Below are 21198 nucleotides of genomic sequence, written 5' to 3'. Positions count from 1 at the left end.
TGGGTCCGGCACATGGATGATCTCCTGGGTCCGGCACATGGATGATCTCCTGGGTCCGGCACATGGATGATCTCCTGGGTCCGGCACATGGATGATCTCCTGGGTCCGGCACATGGATGATCTCCTGGGTCCGGCACATGGATGATCTCCTGGGTCCGGCACATGGATGATCTCCTGGGTCCGGCACATGGATGATCTCCTGGGTCCGGGACATGGATGTTTTTGGTTCATCTCTAGAAATGCAAGTCCCACAAGAGACCAGTTTGCGGCAGCAATGGGAAGACGTACCTGAACCACTGCGAGCTGCACCGCGACGCCTGCCTGACCGGGTCCAAGATACAGGTGGACTATGATGGCCACTGCAAAGGTACAATAGTGTAATACTGTTATTACAGCCCCACATTGTGTGGAGCTATTATAATGGGATAATATTGTATCTGGGCCGTTATCACACGGGCAGATACTGTTATTATGCTCCGCGTGTATAGTATGTGTTATGCTCTGCATGTATAGTATGTGTTATGCTCCGCATGTATAGTGTGTATTATGCTCCGCGTGTATAGTATGTATTATGCTCCGCATGTATAGTATGTATTATGCTCCGCGTGTATAGTATGTATTATGCTCCGCATGTATAGTATGTATTATGCTCCTCATGTATAGTATGTATTATGCTCCGCGTGTATAGTATGTATTATGCTCCGCGTGTATAGTATGTATTATGCTCCGCGTGTATAGTATGTATTATGCTCCGCGTGTATAGTATGTATTATGTATACTATGGGCTGTAGCGTTACAGTATGTATTATGCTCTGCGTGTATAGTATGTATTATGTATACTATGGGCTGTAGCGTTACAGTATGTATTATGCTCTGCGTGTATAGTATGTATTATGTATACTATGGGCTGTAGCGTTACAGTATGTATTATGCTCCGCGTGTATAGTATGTGTTATGTATACTATGGGCTGTAGCGTTACAGTATGTATTATGCTCCGCGTGTATAGTATGTATTATGTATACTATGGGCTGTAGCGTTACAGTATGTATTATGCTCCGCGTGTATAGTGTGTATTATGTATACTATGGGCTGTAGCGTTACAGTATGTATTATGCTCTGCGTGTATAGTATGTGTTATGTATACTATGGGCTGTAGCGTTACAGTATGTATTATGCTCCGCGTGTATAGTATGTGTTATGTATACTATGGGCTGTAGCGTTACAGTATGTATTATGCTCCGCGTGTATAGTGTGTATTATGTATACTATGGGCTGTAGCGTTACAGTATGTATTATGCTCTGCGTGTATAGTATGTGTTATGTATACTATGGGCTGTAGCGTTACAGTATGTATTATGCTCCGCGTGTATAGTATGTATTATGTATACTATGGGCTGTAGCGTTACAGTATGTATTATGCTCCGCGTGTATAGTATGTATTATGTATACTATGGGCTGTAGCGTTACAGTATGTATTATGCTCCGCGTGTATAGTATGTATTATGCTCCGCGTGTATAGTATGTATTATGTACACTATGGGCTGTAGCGCTATACTCTGCGGCGATTACCGCTCTTATAAATGTCCCGTCTTTCTTCCCTCGAGCAGAGAAGACGTCTGACTCTCCGGCCGCCAGCCCAGGTATGGCTCCTCCGCCTTATTACGCCAGCGTCCTCCCTCCGCGGGATCACCTGTTATTCACTCCCCATTATCTGTCCCTCAGTGGTGTGTTACCAGTCTGATCGCGATGAGCTGCGGAGACGCGTCATCCAGTGGCTTCAGGCCGAGATCATCCCCGACGGATGGTTCTCCAAGGGCAACAACTACAGCGACATCCTGGACAAATACTTCAAGGTGAGGACAGCATGGCCGCCACATCCTATAGACTGTGCACACCAACATGAGCAGCGTACACCATCATCCCTCCACCACATCCTATAGACTGTGCACACCAACATGAGCAGCGTACACCATCATCCCTCCACCACATCCTATAGACTGTGCACCCCAACATGAGCAGCGTACACCATCATCCCTCCGCCACATCCTATAGACTGTGCACACCAACATGAGCAGCGTACACCATCATCCCTCCACCACATCCTATAGACTGTGCACACCAACATGAGCAGCGTACACCATCATCCCTCCACCACATCCTATAGACTATGCACACCAACATGAGCAGCACATTGCTCTGCAGGGAGCTGCGTACACTATCCTCCCTCCGCCACATCCTATAGACTGTGCACACCAACATGAGCAGCGTACACCATCATCCCTCCACCACATCCTGTAGACTATGTACACCAACATGAGCAGCGTACACCATCATCCCTCCACCACATCCTATAGACTGTGCACCCCAACATGAGCAGCGTACACCATCATCCCTCCACCACATCCTATAGACTATGCACACCAACATGAGCAGCGTACACCATCATCCCTCCACCACATCCTATAGACTATGCATACCAACATGAGCAGCGTACACCATCATCCCTCCACCACATCCTATAGACTGTGCACACCAACATGAGCAGCGTACACCATCATCCCTCCACCACATCCTATAGACTATGCACACCAACATGAGCAGCACATTGCTCTGCAGGGAGCTGCGTACACTATCCTCCCTCCGCCACATCCTATAGACTGTGCACACCAACATGAGCAGCGTACACCATCATCCCTCCACCACATCCTGTAGACTATGTACACCAACATGAGCAGCGTACACCATCATGCCTCCACCACATCCTATAGACTGTGCACCCCAACATGAGCAGCGTACACCATCATCCCTCCACCACATCCTATAGACTATGCACACCAACATGAGCAGCGTACACCATCATCCCTCCACCACATCCTATAGACTATGCACACCAACATGAGCAGCGTACACCATCATCCCTCCACCACATCCTATAGACTGTGCACCCCAACATGAGCAGCGTACACCATCATCCCTCCACCACATCCTATAGACTATGCACACCAACATGAGCAGCGTACACCATCATCCCTCCACCACATCCTATAGACTATGCACACCAACATGAGCAGCGTACACCATCATCCCTCCACCACATCCTATAGACTGTGCACACCAACATGAGCAGCGTACACCATCATCCCTCCACCACATCCTATAGACTGTGCACACCAACATGAGCAGCACATTGCTCTGCAGGGAGCTGCGTACACTATCCTCCCTCCGCCACATCCTATAGACTGTGCACACCAACATGAGCAGCGTACACCATCATCCCTCCACCACATCCTGTAGACTATGTACACCAACATGAGCAGCGTACACCATCATCCCTCCACCACATCCTATAGACTGTGCACACCAACATGAGCAGCACATTGCTCTGCAGGGAGCTGCGTACACTATCCTCCCTCCGCCACATCCTATAGACTGTGCACACCAACATGAGCAGCGTACACCATCATCCCTCCACCACATCCTATAGACTGTGCACACCAACATGAGCAGCGTACACCATCATCCCTCCACCACATCCTATAGACTATGCACACCAACATGAGCAGCGTACACCATCATCCCTCCACCACATCCTATAGACTATGCACACCAACATGAGCAGCGTACACCATCATCCCTCCACCACATCCTATAGACTATGCACACCAACATGAGCAGCGTACACCATCATCCCTCCACCACATCCTATAGACTGTGCACACCAACATGAGCAGCGTACACCATCATCCCTCCACCACATCCTATAGACTGTGCACACCAACATGAGCAGCGTACACCATCTCTCCACCACATCCTATAGACTATGCACACCAACATGAGCAGCGTACACCATCATCCCTCCACCACATCCTATAGACTGTGCACACCAACATGAGCAGCGTACACCATCATCTCTCCACCACATCCTATAGACTATGCACACCAACATGAGCAGCGTACACCATCATCTCTCCACCACATCCTATAGACTATGCACACCAACATGAGCAGCGTACACCATCATCCCTCCACCACATCCTATAGACTGTGCACACCAACATGAGCAGCGTACACCATCATCCCTCCACCACAGCCTATAGACTATGCACACCAACATGAGCAGCGTACACCATCATCTCTCCACCACATCCTATAGACTATGCACACCAACATGAGCAGCGTACACCATCATCTCTCCACCACATCCTATAGACTATGCACACCAACATGAGCAGCGTACACCATCATCTCTCCACCACATCCTATAGACTGCGCACACCAACATGAGCAGCACATTGCTCTGCAGGGAGCTGCGTACACTATCCTCCCTCCGCCACATCCTATAGACTGTGCACACCAACATGAGCAGCACATTGCTCTGCAGGGAGCTGCGTACACTATCCTCCCTCCGCCACATCCTATAGACTGTGCACACCAACATGAGCAGCACATTGCTCTGCAGGGAGCTGCGTACACTATCCTCCTTCCGCCACATCCTATAGACTGTGCACACCAACATGAGCAGCGCATTGCCCTGCAGGGAGCTGCATACACTATCATCCCTACACCACACCCGAAACTGTTTGTGTTTGCTATTTTCAGTGCTGTAATCTTGCCTATCTAGTATCCGACAGTGCAGTATATCTGACATTTATCTCAATCCACTTGTGCATTCGTCAACCTGGAAATGATCCAGTGATGCCTATCTAGTCTCCAGCAGCACTTCTATAGATCTTGTATTCAGCCATCTATACTCATCATTTCCTATGCTCGTGTCAGGGCTGCCTATCTAGTCTCCAGCAGCACTGCCATAGATCTTGTATTCAGCCATCTATACTCATCATTTCCTATACTCGTGTCAGGGCTGCCTATCTAGTCTCCAGCAGCACTACTATAGATCTTGTATTCAGCCATCTAAGCTCAGCATTTCCTATACTCGTGTCAGGGCTGCCTATCTAGTCTCCAGCAGCACTGCTATAGATCTTGTATTCAGTCATCTATACTCATCATTTCCTATGCTCGTGTCAGGGCTGCCTATCTAGTCTCCAGCAGCACTACTATAGATCTTGTATTCAGCCATCTAAGCTCAGCATTTCCTATACTCGTGTCAGGGCTGCCTATCTAGTCTCCAGCAGCACTACTATAGATCTTGTATTCAGCCATCTAAGCTCATCATTTCCTATGCTCGTGTCAGGGCTGCCTATCTAGTCTCCAGCAGCACTGCTATAGATCTTGTATTCAGCCATCTAAGCTCATCATTTCCTATACTCGTGTCAGGGCTGCCTATCTAGTCTCCAGCAGCACTGCCATAGATCTTGTATTCAGCCATCTATACTCATCATTTCCTATACTCGTGTCAGGGCTGCCTATCTAGTCTCCAGCAGCACTGCTATAGATCTTGTATTCAGCCATCTATATTCATCATTTCCTATACTCGTGTCAGGGCTGCCTATCTAGTCTGCAGAAGCACTGCTATAGATCTTGTATTCAGTCATCTAAGCTCATCATTTCCTATACTCGTGTCAGGGCTGCCTATCTAGTCTGCAGCAGCACTGCCATAGATCTTGTATTCAGCCATCTATACTCATCATTTCCTATGCTCGTGTCAGGGCTGCCTATCTAGTCTCCAGCAGCACTGCTATAGATCTTGTATTCAGCCATCTATACTCATCATTTCCTATGCTCGTGTCAGGGCTGCCTATCTAGTCTCCAGCAGCACTGCTATAGATCTTGTATTCAGCCATCTATACTCATCATTTCCTATGCTCGTGTCAGGGCTGCCTATCTAGTCTCCAGCAGCACTGCCATAGATCTTGTATTCAGCCATCTATACTCATCATTTCCTATACTCGTGTCAGGGCTGCCTATCTAGTCTCCAGCAGCACTGCTATAGATCTTGTATTCAGCCATCTATACTCATCATTTCCTATACTCGTGTCAGGGCTGCCTATCTAGTCTCCAGCAGCACTGCTATAGATCTTGTATTCAGCCATCTATACTCATCATTTCCTATACTTGTGTCAGGGCTGCCTATCTAGTCTCCAGCAGCACTGCCATAGATCTTGTATTCAGCCATCTATACTCATCATTTCCTATACTTGTGTCAGGGCTGCCTATCTAGTCTCCAGCAGCACTGCTATAGATCTTGTATTCAGTCATCTATACTCATCATTTCCTAAGCTCGTGTCAGGGCTGCCTATCTAGTCTCCAGCAGCACTGCTATAGATCTTGTATTCAGCCATCTATACTCAGCATTTCCTATGCTCGTGTCAGGGCTGCCTATCTAGTCTCCAGCAGCACTGCTATAGATCTTGTATTCAGCCATCTAAGCTCAGCATTTCCTATGCTCGTGTCAGGGCTGCCTATCTAGTCTCCAGCAGCACTGCCATAGATCTTGTATTCAGCCATCTAAGCTCAGCATTTCCTATGCTCGTGTCAGGGCTGCCTATCTAGTGTCTGTCACTACTGAAGATTTCTCAGTTTATTAATAAGAATGATTGTTATATTACCAATACATCTGACAGAGAACCTTGGAGTTACATTTCCAATGAGCAGAACGCTCTTCCAGAACCTGTTTTTTTTATCATGTACTGGTTTTAATATTGTAATGATATTTTTCTTTTGCTGATGGATCTTTCGATGGGTTTTATTTTTTATTTTCCTCACTCATATAGCGCTATTAATTCCACAGCTTAACAGCCGTGATCATCACTGTCCCCATCAGGGCTCACAATCTAGTTTCCCATCACTATGCCTTCATAGTGTGGGAGGAAACCGAAGCCCCCGGAGGAAACACGGGGAGAACATACAAACTTCTGCAGAGGTTGTCCTTACTGGTTGAATCCAGGATCCTAGGTCTGCAAAGCAGCAATGCTAACCACTGAGCCACTGTGCTGCCCTATATATAGTACAGTGCTCACCACTGAGCCACTGTGCTGCCCTATATATAGTACAATGCTAACCACTGAGCCACTGTGCTGCCCTATATATAGTACAGTGCTAACCACGGAGCCACTGTGCTGACCTATATATGGTACAGAGCTCACCACTGAGCCACTGTGCTGCCCTATATATAGTATAGTGCTAAACACTGAGCCACTGTGCTGCCCTATATATAGTACAGTTCTAACCACTGAGCCACTGTGCTGCCCTATATATAGTACAGTTCTAACCACTGAGCCACTCTGCTGCCCTATATATAGTACAGTGCTAAACACTGAGCCACCGTGCTGCCCTATATATAGTACAATGCTAACCACTGAGCCACTCTGCTGCCCTATATATAGTACAGTGCTAAACACTGAGCCACCGTGCTGCCCTATATATAGTACAGTGCTAACCACTGAGCCACTCTGCTGCCCTATATATAGTACAGTGCTAAACACTGAGCCACCGTGCTGCCCTATATATAGTACTGTTCTAACCACTGAGCCACTGTGCTGCCCTATATATAGTACAGTGCTCACCACTGAGCCACTGTGCTTCCCTATATATAGTACAGTGCTCACCACTGAGCCACTGTGCTGCCCTATATATAGTACAGTGCTCACCACTGAGCCACTGTGCTGCCCTATATATAGTACAGTGCTAACCACTGAGCCACTGTGCTATCCTATATGATAGTGTTCACCACTGAGCCACTGTGCTGCCCTATATATAGTAGTGCTCACCACTGAGCCACTGTGCTGCCCTATATATAGTACAGTGCTCACCACTGAGCCACTGTGCTGCCCTATATATAGTACAGTGCTCACCACTGAGCCACTGTGCTGCCCTATATATGGTGCAGTGCTAACCACTGAGCCACTGTGCTGCCCTATATATAGTACAGTGCTGCCCACTGAGCCACTGTGTTTCCCTATATAAAGTACAGTGCTAACCACTGAACCACTGTGTTTCCCTATATATGGTACAGTGCTAACCATTGAGCCACCGTGTTTCCCAATATAAAGTACAGTCCTAACCACTAAGCCAACACACAGTGCTAACTCCTGAGCCACCATGCTGCCCTATATATAATACAGTGCTAACCACTGAGCCACCATGCTGCCCTATATACAATACAGTGCTAACCACTGAGCCATTGTGCTGCCAGGACAAATTTTCTTTCCAATGAATATACGCAGTATGTTTAGATATTGTTGTGTTATAGCTTTTAATCATTGTCGCGACTCTGAAATGATAGGAGGATAGTCCCTCTGATAGCAGCATATGTATACTCGCTAATGTACTAATCTTGCCTGTCCGGTCTCCAGCAGTACGGCAGGTGGGTCATTCTGTTACGACCTTATTTCACCTGTAAGTAGATCTCTAGCGTATGGCATTGTATATGCACCATTTCCCCTACTATTGTTAATGACACATTCCTGCCTATCTTGGCTCCAGCAGTATCATGCTCTGCCCTTCAATCATTGTAACTCCCTTCCTTTGGTAACAGGAGCCTCATGTTTCCACTGTAAATTGATCAGTCTGTAATTGCTCATTTATCGAGCTACATTTTTTTTAACTCTTTTCTCTGGTATTGACTGTGATGTAATCCTGCCTATCTAGGCTTCAGCAATGCCACATCACAGTCACGATATCACTAGTCAGTAGAATTCCCTTCTGCTAACACAAGGGATCCCCAATGCTAGCTGTGTGCTCCCCGTGAGTCTGCTGCTGTCAGTGGTGTGGTCCTGCCTATCTAGTCTCTGGCAGTGCCTTGTATCCAGCACAGAAGGATTTCATCTACAGTTGTCCATTGCAATGAATCGATGTCAGGCGGGAGGCGCGAGCCACAACAGGGAGTAATGGCCGACCATCTCTACAGGAGTGCAGATTCCCATCGCCTCACACAAGGTCGCCATGACACTGAATGAAGATTCTGGCTGCGAAAGGGTTAAATACTGATCAGAAAAGACTGTTTTTAGTGAGGAAAAAAAAAATCCATCACCGTTTCCTGAAAACCTAGTAACGGTCCTGAGAGCTGGCCCGTACCCGGCTATGCTACCTCCGGGTGGTGGTGTCACTCTGCGGAGATTGGGCGACAGGTTTTGACATTTCGGATCATTTTCTCAGGATCTCATTGTTCCTTGAGTTGAGGGATTAAAGGAATATTCCATTTGTAAATGTAAATTTGTACCCTGAATGTTTTCTGCTGTCAGAGCTACGACGATGGTGATTCCCGCCTGGACTCCTCCGAGTTCCTGAAATTCTTGGAGCAGAACCAAACGGCCATTAACATCACCACCTACGTGGACCAGGAGACCAACAAGATCCTCAAGTAAGACCCTCGTATTTTGTATGCCGCAGGACCGCCCGCTGTGCCGTATTATCTCACCGCCCTGCCGCAGGACCGCCCGCTGTGCCGTATTATCTCACCGCCCTGCCGCAGGACCGCCCGCTGTGCCGTATTATCTCACCGCCCTGCCGCAGGACCGCCCGCTGTGCCGTATTATCTCACCGCCCTGCCGCAGGACCGCCCGCTGTGCCGTATTATCTCACCGCCCTGCCGCAGGACCGCCCGCTGTGCCGTATTATCTCACCGCCCTGCCGCAGGACCGCCCGCTGTGCCGTATTATCTCACCGCCCTGCCGCAGGACCGCCCGCTGTGCCGTATTATCTCACCGCCCTGCCGCAGGACCGCCCGCTGTGCCGTATTATCTCACCGCCCTGCCGCACGACCGCCCGCTGCACCGTATTATGTCACTGCCCTGCCGCAGGACCGCCCGCCGCGTATTATGTCACTGCCCTGCCGGAGGACCGCCCGCCGCGTATTATGTCACTGCCCTGCCGGAGGACCGCCCGCCGCGTATTATGTCACTGCCCTGCCGCAGCACCGCCCGCTGCACCGTATTATGTCACCACCCTGCCGCAGGACCACCCGCTGTGCCGTACTATGTCACTATCCTGCCGCAGGACCGCCCGCTGTGCCGTATTATGTCACCGTCCTGCCGCAGGACCGCCCGCCGCACCATATTATGTCACTGCCCTGCCGCAGGACCGCTCGCTGCACCGTATTATGTCACCGTCCTGCCGCAGGACCGCTCGCTGCACCGTATTATGTCACCGTCCTGCCGTAGGACCGCTCGCTGCACCGTATTATGTCACCGTCCTGCCGCAGGACCGCCCGCTGCACCGTATTATAATACAATATGACATCATACGCACTAGCCTCTCTGCTTTGTGCTCAGGGGTCTGTGTGTGGAGGCGCTGATCGAGCTGTCCGACGAGAACGCAGACTGGAAACTCAGCTTTAATGAGTTCCTGAAGTGTCTGAATCCCACATTCAACCCCCCAGAGAAAAGTAAGTGGAACCTCAAATATTGTCTCTGCAAGTGCGGTATATGCTGACTGGGGTATATCCTCCCTGCGACTGTGGTATATCCTCCCTGTGACTGTGGTATATCCTCCCTGTGACTGTGGTATATTCTCCCTGTGACTGTGGTATATTCTCCCTGTGACTGTGATATATTCTCCCTGTGACTGTGGTATATCCTCCCTGTGACTGTGGTATATCCGCCCTGTGACTGTGGTATATCCGCCCTGTGACTGTGGTATATTCTCCCTGTGACTGTGGTATATTCTCCCTGTGACTGTGATATATTCTCCCTGTGACTGTGGTATATTCTCCCTGTGACTGTGGTATATTCTCCCTGTGACTGTGGTATATCCTCCCTGTGACTGTGGTATATCCTCCCTGTGACTGTGGTATATCCTCCCTGTGACTGTGGTATATCCTCCCTGTGACTGTGGTATATCCTCCCTGTGACTGTGGTATATCCTCCCTGTGACTGTGGTATATCCTCCCTGTGACTGTGGTATATCCTCCCTGTGACTGTGGTATATCCGCCCTGTGACTGTGGTATATTCTCCCTGTGACTGTGGTATATTCTCCCTGTGACTGTGGTATATTCTCCCTGTGACTGTGGTATATTCTCCCTGTGACTGTGGTATATTCTCCCTGTGACTGTGGTATATCCTCCCTGTGACTGTGGTATATCCTCCCTGTGACTGTGGTATATCCTCCCTGTGACTGTGGTATATCCTCCCTGTGACTGTGGTATATCCTCCCTGTGACTGTGGTATATCCTCCCTGTGACTGTGTGGTATATCCTCCCTGTGACTGTGTGGTATATCCTCCCTGTGACTGTGTGGTATATCCTCCCTGTGACTGTGGTATATCCTCCCTGTGACTGTGTGGTATATCCTCCCTGTGACTGTGTGGTATATCCTCCCTGTGACTGTGGTATATCCTCCCTGTGACTGTGGTATATCCTCCCTGTGACTGTGTGGTATATCCTCCCTGTGACTGTGTGGTATATCCTCCCTGTGACTGTGTGGTATATCCTCCCTGTGACTGTGTGGTATATCCTCCCTGTGACTGTGTGGTATATCCTCCCCGTGACTGTGGTATATCCTCCCCGTGACTGTGGTATATCCTCCCCGTGACTGTGGTATATCCTCCCCGTGACTGTGGTATATCCTCCCCGTGACTGTGGTCTATCCTCCCTGCGACTGTGGTCTATCCTCCCTGCGACTGTGGTCTATCCTCCCTGCGACTGTGGTCTATCCTCCCTGCGACTGGTCTATCCTCCCTGTGACTGTGTGGTATATCCTCCCTGTGACTGTGTGGTATATCCTCCCTGTGACTGTGTGGTATATCCTCCCTGTGACTGTGGTATATTATCTCATTTTCCCGTCTGCAGAGTGTGCCCTGGAGGATGAGACGTACGAGGATGGAGCTGAGACACAAGTCCAGTGTAACCGCTGTGTCTGCGCCTGTGGAAACTGGGTGTGCACCGCCATGTCATGTGACGGTAAGCGGCATGGAACGCAGTGAAGTTATGGTACATTTCTGTGAATCTCGTCCGTGTAATGACGCCCATTGACTGTCATGGCCATGTGTGATAAGCGCAGTGCTGTGCACCATGTGGCGGTTTAGTACGAGGTGCTGGTATTTGTATAATGACTCCACATTAGCGCCCTGCGCTCACCAGATCCTCAGCAGCCGCAGCTCTGCTCATAACCACTGTCTGTTTCCAGGTAAAGACGGACAAAACGAGGGAGACGTGAGCCGATACGTGGACGAGCTGAGGAAGCATCAGGTACGCAGGCAAGCTGCACAGCAATGTAGCCTCTGCGAAGGACATATACATGTATACCCAGCCCCACAGCTCATATGCAGCACCCCCCGTCCCCTCGGCACCCCCCCGTCTCCTCAGCCCACCCCGTCCCCTCGGCACACCCCGTCCCCTCGGCACCCCCCGTCCCCTTGGTACACCCCGTCCCCTTGGTACACCCCGTCCCCTCGGCACCCCCCGTCCCCCTCGGCACCCCCCGTCCCCCTCGGCACCCCCCGTCCCCCTCGGCACCCCCCCGTCCCCCTCGGCACCCCCCCCGTCCCCTCGGCACCCCCCCGTCCCCTCGGCACCCCCCCGTCCCCTCAGCCCACCCCGTCCCCTCAGCACATCCCGTCTCCCTTCCATGCACCCTGTCCCCTCCTCGCACCCCGTCCCCTCCTCCTCGCACCCCGTCCCCTCCTCCTCGCACCCCGTCCCCTCCTCCTCGCACCCCGTCCCCTCCTCCTCGCACCCCGTCCCCTCCTCCTCGCACCCTGTCCCCTCCATTTATCCCTTCAGTCGTGTTTATTGGGCCCGTTTTTTGGGCGCCTCATTCATCACAATTGACGGTCAGACAGCTCTGGAGAAATGAAAGCTGAGCTCTGATTGGTTGCTATCACAGTATAACAGGTAGCTACCAATCAGAGCTAAGCTTTTATTTCTTAAACTTCTCATGAGAAGTGAAAGCTGCGCTGTGATTGGTTGCTATGGACAGCTCTGGGAGACGAGGCCCTGTGGATTCCAGCTCCTCACATTCACTGATATCTCGATGGTCGGCCATTAGGGCTGTTTAGTTACTTTCACAATAAGAAGGTGATGAACAGTCCTGAGTCCACTCTGTGTAGACAAAGACAAGAGTGTCAAAGAAAAGACAAAAAAAATGGAGGTGACCGGAACCTCCGATCACTGAATCCAGGACTATGAAATCTAAGAGGAGGAACCATTTCATGATTAATAAGCGAATGCCCAACATTAAACGTTAGGAGCGTAGAAAGCTCTGATCATGGGGTCCCGAGACCCTCACTAATCCCGAAAACAAGGCCTCACACTGCCCTGATTGAAAAAAGAATGGCCGTTCTGCCTCTATTCATTGTCTATGGGACTGCTACTTTACTTGTATTCTCTATTAGTTCTATTGACATTGAATGGAGGGGTGCCGCCATGTTTTGGGGAGTAATCCTCCCAGGAAGGTATTATGTGGCCCAGTTCTCAGAGTGGACCGGGGGGGGGCAGTCATCAAACCCCCAGTGATCAGCAAGTTATCACCTATCCTGCCTCGGGAAAAAAACATTAAAACAATGGTGTATGAGTCTGAACGTCTAACATTAACTCTCCCCAAAAAATAGTAAAGTGAAAACAACTGTACAGTTAGTAGAGGGGGAGCGTACAGTTAGTATAGCGGATGTACAGTGACAATAGAGGGTGCACAATCATTAGAGAGCATTCTCCTGGTATATACGGTGCAGTGTACTCCTGGTATATACGGTACAGTGTACTCCTGGTATATACGGTGCAGTGTACTCCTGGTATATACGGTACAGTGTACTCCTGGTATATACGGTACAGTGTACTCCTGGTATATACGGTGCAGTGTACTCCTGGTATATACGGTGCAGTGTACTCCTGGTATATATACGGTACAGTGTACTCCTGGTATATACGGTGCAGTGTACTCCTGGTATATACGGTACAGTGTACTCCTGGTATATACGGTGCAGTGTACTCCTGGTATATACGGTGCAGTGTACTCCTGGTATATACGGTGCAGTGTACTCCTGGTATATACGGTGCAGTGTACTCCTGGTATATACGGTGCAGTGTACTCCTGGTATATACGGTGCAGTGTACTCCTGGTATATACGGTACAGTGTACTCCTGGTATATATACGGTACAGTGTATTCCTGGTATATACGGTGCAGCGCACTCCTGTTGTATACAGTGCAGTGTACTCCTCCTGGTATATACGGGGCAGTGTACTCCTGTTATATACTTTGCAGTGTACTCTTGGTATATATGGTGCAGTGTACTCCTGGTATATACGGTGCAGTGTACTCCTCCTGGTATATACGGTGCAGTGTACTCCTCCTGGTATATACAGTGCGGTCTCCTCCTGTTATATACAGTGCAGTGTACTCCTCCTGTTATATACAGTGTGGTCCACTACTGGTATATACGGTGCAGCGCACTCCTGTTGTATACAACAGTGCAGTGTACTCCTCCTGGTATATACGGTGCAGTGTACTCCTCCTGGTATATACGGTGCAGTGTACTCCTCCTGGTATATACGGTGCAGTGTACTCCTCCTGGTATATACGGTGCAGTGTACTCCTCCTGGTATATACGGGGCAGTGCACTCCTGTTGTATACAGTGCAGTGTACTCCTGGTATATATGGTGCAGTGTACTCCTGGTATATACGGGGCAGTGCACTCCTGGTATATACAGTGCAGTGTACTCCTGGTATATACAGTGCAGTGTACTCCTGGTATATACGGTGCAGGTTACTCCTGGTATATACAGTGCAGTGTACTCCTCCTGGTATATACAGTGCGGTCTCCTCCAGGTACATACGGTGCAGTGTACTCCTCCTGGTATATACAGTGCAGTGTACTCCTCCTGGTATATACAGTGCGGTCTCCTCCAGGTACATACGGTGCAGTGTACTCCTCCTGGTATATACAGTGCGGTCCACTCCTGTTATATATTTTGAAGTGTACTCCTCCTGGTATATACAGTGCGGTCCACTCCTGGTATATACGGTGCAGTGTACTCCTCCTGGTATATACGGTGCAGTGTACTCCTCCTGGTATATACAGTGCGGTCTCCTCCAGGTATATACGGTGCAGCACACTCCTGTTATATATTTTGCAGTGTACTCCTCCTGGTATATACGGTGCAGTGTACTCCTCCTGGTATATACGGTGCAGTGTACTCCTCCTGGTATATACGGTGCAGTGTACTCCTCCTGGTATATACGGTGCAGTGTACTCCTCCTGGTATATACGGTGCAGTGTACTCCTCCTGGTATATACAGTGCGGTCCACTCCTGTTATATATTTTGCAGTGTACTCCTCCTGGTATATACGGTGCAGTGTACTCCTCCTGGTATATACGGTGCAGTGTACTCCTCCTGGTATATACAGTGCAGTGTACTCCTCCTGGTATATACGGTGCAGTGTACTCCTCCTGGTATATACAGTGCGGTCCACTCCTGTTATATATTTTGCAGTGTACTCCTCCTGGTATATACAGTGCGGTCCACTCCTGGTATATACGGTGCAGTGTACTCCTCCTGGTATATACGGTGCAGTGTACTCCTCCTGGTATATACAGTGCGGTCTCCTCCAGGTATATACGGTGCAGCACACTCCTGTTATATATTTTGCAGTGCACTCCTGGTATATACAGTGCAGTGTACTCCTCCTGGTATATACAGTGCAGTGTACTCTTGGTATATATGGTGCAGTGTACTCCTGGTATATACGGTGCAGTGTACTCCTCCTGGTATATACGGTGCAGTGTACTCCTCCTGGTATATACAGTGCGGTCTCCTCCTGTTATATACAGTGCAGTGTACTCCTCCTGTTATATACAGTGTGGTCCACTACTGGTATATACGGTGCAGCGCACTCCTGTTGTATACAACAGTGCAGTGTACTCCTCCTGGTATATACGGTGCAGTGTACTCCTCCTGGTATATACGGTGCAGTGTACTCCTCCTGGTATATACGGTGCAGTGTACTCCTCCTGGTATATACGGGGCAGTGCACTCCTGTTGTATACAGTGCAGTGTACTCCTGGTATATATGGTGCAGTGTACTCCTGGTATATACGGGGCAGTGCACTCCTGGTATATACAGTGCAGTGTACTCCTGGTATATACAGTGCAGTGTACTCCTGGTATATACGGTGCAGGTTACTCCTGGTATATACAGTGCAGTGTACTCCTCCTGGTATATACAGTGCGGTCTCCTCCAGGTACATACGGTGCAGTGTACTCCTCCTGGTATATACAGTGCAGTGTACTCCTCCTGGTATATACAGTGCGGTCTCCTCCAGGTACATACGGTGCAGTGTACTCCTCCTGGTATATACAGTGCGGTCCACTCCTGTTATATATTTTGAAGTGTACTCCTCCTGGTATATACAGTGCGGTCCACTCCTGGTATATACGGTGCAGTGTACTCCTCCTGGTATATACGGTGCAGTGTACTCCTCCTGGTATATACAGTGCGGTCCACTCCTGTTATATATTTTGCAGTGTACTCCTCCTGGTATATACGGTGCAGTGTACTCCTCCTGGTATATACGGTGCAGTGTACTCCTCCTGGTATATACGGTGCAGTGTACTCCTCCTGGTATATACAGTGCAGTGTACTCCTCCTGGTATATACGGTGCAGTGTACTCCTCCTGGTATATACAGTGCGGTCCACTCCTGTTATATATTTTGCAGTGTACTCCTCCTGGTATATACAGTGCGGTCCACTCCTGGTATATACGGTGCAGTGTACTCCTCCTGGTATATACGGTGCAGTGTACTCCTCCTGGTATATACAGTGCGGTCTCCTCCAGGTATATACGGTGCAGCACACTCCTGTTATATATTTTGCAGTGCACTCCTGGTATATACAGTGCAGTGTACTCCTCCTGGTATATACAGTGCAGTGTACTCTTGGTATATATGGTGCAGTGTACTCCTCCTGGTATATACGGTGCAGTGTACTCCTCCTGGTATATACAGTGCGGTCTCCTCCTGTTATATACAGTGCAGTGTACTCCTCCTGTTATATACAGTGTGGTCCACTACTGGTATATACGGTGCAGCGCACTCCTGTTGTATACAACAGTGCAGTGTACTCCTCCTGGTATATACGGTGCAGTGTACTCCTCCTGGTATATACGGTGCAGTGTACTCCTCCTGGTATATACGGTGCAGTGTACTCCTCCTGGTATATACGGGGCAGTGCACTCCTGTTGTATACAGTGCAGTGTACTCCTGGTATATATGGTGCAGTGTACTCCTGGTATATACGGGGCAGTGCACTCCTGGTATATACAGTGCAGTGTACTCCTGGTATATACAGTGCAGTGTACTCCTGGTATATACGGTGCAGGTTATTCCTGGTATATACAGTGCAGTGTACTCCTCCTGGTATATACAGTGCGGTCTCCTCCAGGTACATACGGTGCAGTGTACTCCTCCTGGTATATACAGTGCAGTGTACTCCTCCTGGTATATACAGTGCGGTCTCCTCCAGGTACATACGGTGCAGTGTACTCCTCCTGGTATATACAGTGCGGTCCACTCCTGTTATATATTTTGAAGTGTACTCCTCCTGGTATATACAGTGCGGTCCACTCCTGGTATATACGGTGCAGTGTACTCCTCCTGGTATATACAGTGCGGTCTCCTCCAGGTATATACGGTGCAGCACACTCCTGTTATATATTTTGCAGTGTACTCCTCCTGGTATATACGGTGCAGTGTACTCCTCCTGGTATATACGGTGCAGTGTACTCCTCCTGGTATATACGGTGCAGTGTACTCCTCCTGGTATATACGGTGCAGTGTACTCCTCCTGGTATATACGGTGCAGTGTACTCCTCCTGGTATATACGGTGCAGTGTACTCCTCCTGGTATATACAGTGCGGTCCACTCCTGTTATATATTTTGCAGTGTACTCCTCCTGGTATATACGGTGCAGTGTACTCCTCCTGGTATATACGGTGCAGTGTACTCCTCCTGGTATATACAGTGCAGTGTACTCCTCCTGGTATATACGGTGCAGTGTACTCCTCCTGGTATATACAGTGCGGTCCACTCCTGTTATATATTTTGCAGTGTACTCCTCCTGGTATATACAGTGCGGTCCACTCCTGGTATATACGGTGCAGTGTACTCCTCCTGGTATATACGGTGCAGTGTACTCCTCCTGGTATATACAGTGCGGTCTCCTCCAGGTATATACGGTGCAGCACACTCCTGTTATATATTTTGCAGTGCACTCCTGGTATATACAGTGCAGTGTACTCCTCCTGGTATATACAGTGCAGTATACTCCTGGTATATACGGTGCAGTGTACTCCTCCTGGTATATACGGTGCAGTGTACTCCTCCTGGTATATACGGTGCAGTGTACTCCTCCTGGTATATACGGGGCAGTGCACTCCTGGTATATACAGTGCAGTGTACTCCTCCTGGTATATACAGTGCAGTATACTCCTGGTATATACGGTGCAGTGTACTCCTCCTGGTATATACGGTGCAGTGTACTCCTCCTGGTATATACAGTGCGATCTCCTCCTGTTATATATTTTGCAGTGTACTCCTCCTGGTATATACAGTGCGGTCTCCTCCAGGTATATACGGTGCAGCGCACTCCTGGTATATACGGTGCAGTGTACTCCTCCTGGTATATACGGTGCAGTGTACTCCTCCTGGTATATACGGTGCAGTGTACTCCTCCTGGTATATACGGTGCAGTGTACTCCTCCTGGTATATACGGTGCGGTCTCCTCCAGGTATATACGGTGCAGCGCACTCCTGTTATATATTTTGCAGTGTACTCTTGGTATATAGGTGTGTATTCTATATATATACTGACTGTATCTTCTTTCTCCGGTGCAGGAGACGGCGGAGGCGTCCAGTAAGGTCAGCAGTAAGGACATGTGAGGAGCAGAGCCGGTTCCTCCGCCCGCGGTCGCGCCGCTTCCATTCCTTAGTCTGTAGGACGGGCCGGAGAATCTCTTCTTAGCTTTTATCAATGAGAAATAAACAATCAACCTTGTGTAGGGCACAGACGAAAACGCGGGGGTCTTGTGGTGTGACCCCTCTGTGCCCGAACTGTCCCTATAGCTTCCATACAACGTCCCTGATATCAGACAATGTGGGCAGCTCACCCGCGGCCCATAATGCCCGCGCCTCCAGCAGTATGGCGGCCGCCGCGTGCCTCTTCCTATAGTAATACTGTATCCACCAGATCAGAGGAGGGGCGTGTGGAGGTGACGGGGGACGGCCCGGTGTTCGGGGGGCACGGGCATGGCCTGGTCAGCGTTCTTACCCAGGACGCCGTGGGCGCAGGCGATTCTGGATACACTGAGCTGAGGGTTTGCCAAAGAGCAGAGTATTGTGCCCCTTCCAGTGCCCGTTAACCCCTGCCTCCCTGTAAGGTGCTATGATTTCTGTGTTTCCCCTCACGTGTTATTATATTTAGTGTTCTTGTAGACGTAGTGACACACGACCGCTCCTGTATCGCTCTGCGCTTCCTGCATCGTACAATCATATACCCGCGCCTGGCCGTGCACCGCCGGGGAGGACGCCATCATCTGGACTCCACTGTCATGGCGGCATCCGTGGTGATCCGTGTCACTGGATACCCACTGTGAGGCACAGTCCTCTGTGACCGCCCATCATTCAGCCCCGAGATGCCGACAATCCTCGCATTTCACTGCCTGCGCCGCCGTGCCCACGCTGCGCAGGATCCGCTGCGGTTCCCTGTGCCAGGCGCTGCCTTTTTTTTTTTTTTTGCATATACTTCACCCCATATTTGTTTTTATATTGGAATTTTTTTATTCTGTAACAACCAAATAAAAAACTAGTAAAATATCTGCAAGTGTCATGGCGTCATGATAACCAAGAGGGAGTCCAGCAGCACAGAGCATTTCAGGAGAAGAGGATGCAGTTCTTGTGGGAGACCACAGAGACCACGGAAGCAGCAGCATCTTCACAGCAGCACAAAGTATTTCAGATGAGAAATGTGATAACACTAAAAGGACTGCAGCCCCTTGGAGCACAGAGTATTTCAGGACAGACAGCAGAAACCCATAGTTTCCCTCCGATCTCTATACAGACACATCTGCAGGTTTTTCCCTCTGCTCTCTATACAGACACATCTACAGGTTTTTCCCTCTGCTCTCTATACAGACACATCTGCAGGTTTTTCCCTCTGCTCTCTATACAGACACATCTGCAGGTTTTTCCCTCTGCTCTCTATACAGACACATCTGCAGGTTTTTCCCTCTGCTCTCTATACAGACACATCTGCAGGTTTTTCCCTCTGCTCACTATACAGACACATCTGCAGGTTTTTCCCTCTGTTCTCTATACAGACACATCTGCAGGTTTTTCCCTCTGTTCTCTATACAGACACATCTGCAGGTTTTTCCCTCTGTTCTCTATACAGACACATCTGCAGGTTTTTCCCTCTGCTCACTATACAGACACATCTGCAGGTTTTGCCCTCTGCTCTCTATACAGACACATTTACAGGTTTTTCCCTCCGCTCTCCAGAATAATGAGAGAGAGAATGTTTTCGGGCATTTTTCTTCCTTTCTGCACAGTGACGTTCCCTCCATGTCATTAGTATTTGGTGGCATTGCCCTTACACTGTGTGACTTTGGGGAAACATTTTGGATCCTTCCAGAAGCTTCTCACAATAGTTGGTGGAATTTGGGCCGATTCCTCCTGACAGATCTGGTGGAGCTGAGCCATGTTTGTAGGTCACCGCTTGCTGCCACTTTATACAACACTACAATCTCTTCAGCTCTCGAATCAGCCGCCCCCTTCACACACACCAAAACCCGCACAATCAACAGGCAACCCTGGCACACGAGTCAGACTAAAGAATTGAGACGGGCTTCCAGAATTGCTGAGTGCAGATGGAAATAGTCTCATTCCACTGAGCACTTCATTGCATATAAAGAGGCCCTCACCACCTTCAAGTCCACACTTACAGCTGCCAAACAAACCTACTTCTCATCCCTCATATCCTCTCTATCACACAACCATAAACAGCTATTCAACACTTTCAACTCTCTCCTCCGTCCACCAGCACCACCTCCCTCTCCTCTCCTCCGTCCTCCAGCACCACCTCCCTCTCCTCTCCTCCGTCCTCCAGCACCACCTCCCTCTCCTCTCCTCCGTCCCCCAGCACCACCTCCCTCTCCTCTCCTCCGTCCTCCAGCACCACCTCCCTCTCCTCTCCTCAGTCCTCCAGCACCACCTCCCTCTCCTCTCCTCAGTCCTCCAGCACCACCTCCCTCTCCTCTCCTCAGTCCTCCAGCACCACCTCCCTCTCCTCTCCTCAGTCCTCCAGCA

At 49.5% G+C, this 21198-nt stretch overlaps 1 protein-coding gene across 1 annotated transcript in view; it reads left to right on the top strand.

Annotated features, from left to right (window-relative positions):
• The window catches only part of FSTL1 (follistatin like 1), a 68856-nt gene extending 49147 nt beyond the window's left edge, over nt 1-19709 (top strand). The window contains exons 4-11 of the mRNA XM_075334846.1: nt 238-367; nt 1609-1641; nt 1724-1854; nt 9142-9260; nt 10171-10283; nt 11686-11796; nt 12023-12084; nt 18730-19709. Of these exons, the coding sequence (XP_075190961.1) occupies nt 238-367; nt 1609-1641; nt 1724-1854; nt 9142-9260; nt 10171-10283; nt 11686-11796; nt 12023-12084; nt 18730-18774 (744 nt within the window). The 3' untranslated portion in view covers nt 18775-19709. The remainder of the gene's footprint in view (nt 1-237; nt 368-1608; nt 1642-1723; nt 1855-9141; nt 9261-10170; nt 10284-11685; nt 11797-12022; nt 12085-18729) is intronic.
• Nucleotides 19710-21198: the final 1489 nt, after the last annotated feature.

The sequence above is a fragment of the Anomaloglossus baeobatrachus genome, chromosome 2, assembly GCF_048569485.1.
Source record: "Anomaloglossus baeobatrachus isolate aAnoBae1 chromosome 2, aAnoBae1.hap1, whole genome shotgun sequence".
Classification (NCBI taxonomy): Eukaryota; Metazoa; Chordata; class Amphibia; order Anura; family Aromobatidae; genus Anomaloglossus; species Anomaloglossus baeobatrachus.
Note: the sequence above shows the minus strand (reverse complement) of the source record. Positions and strands in the feature narration are given on the sequence as shown.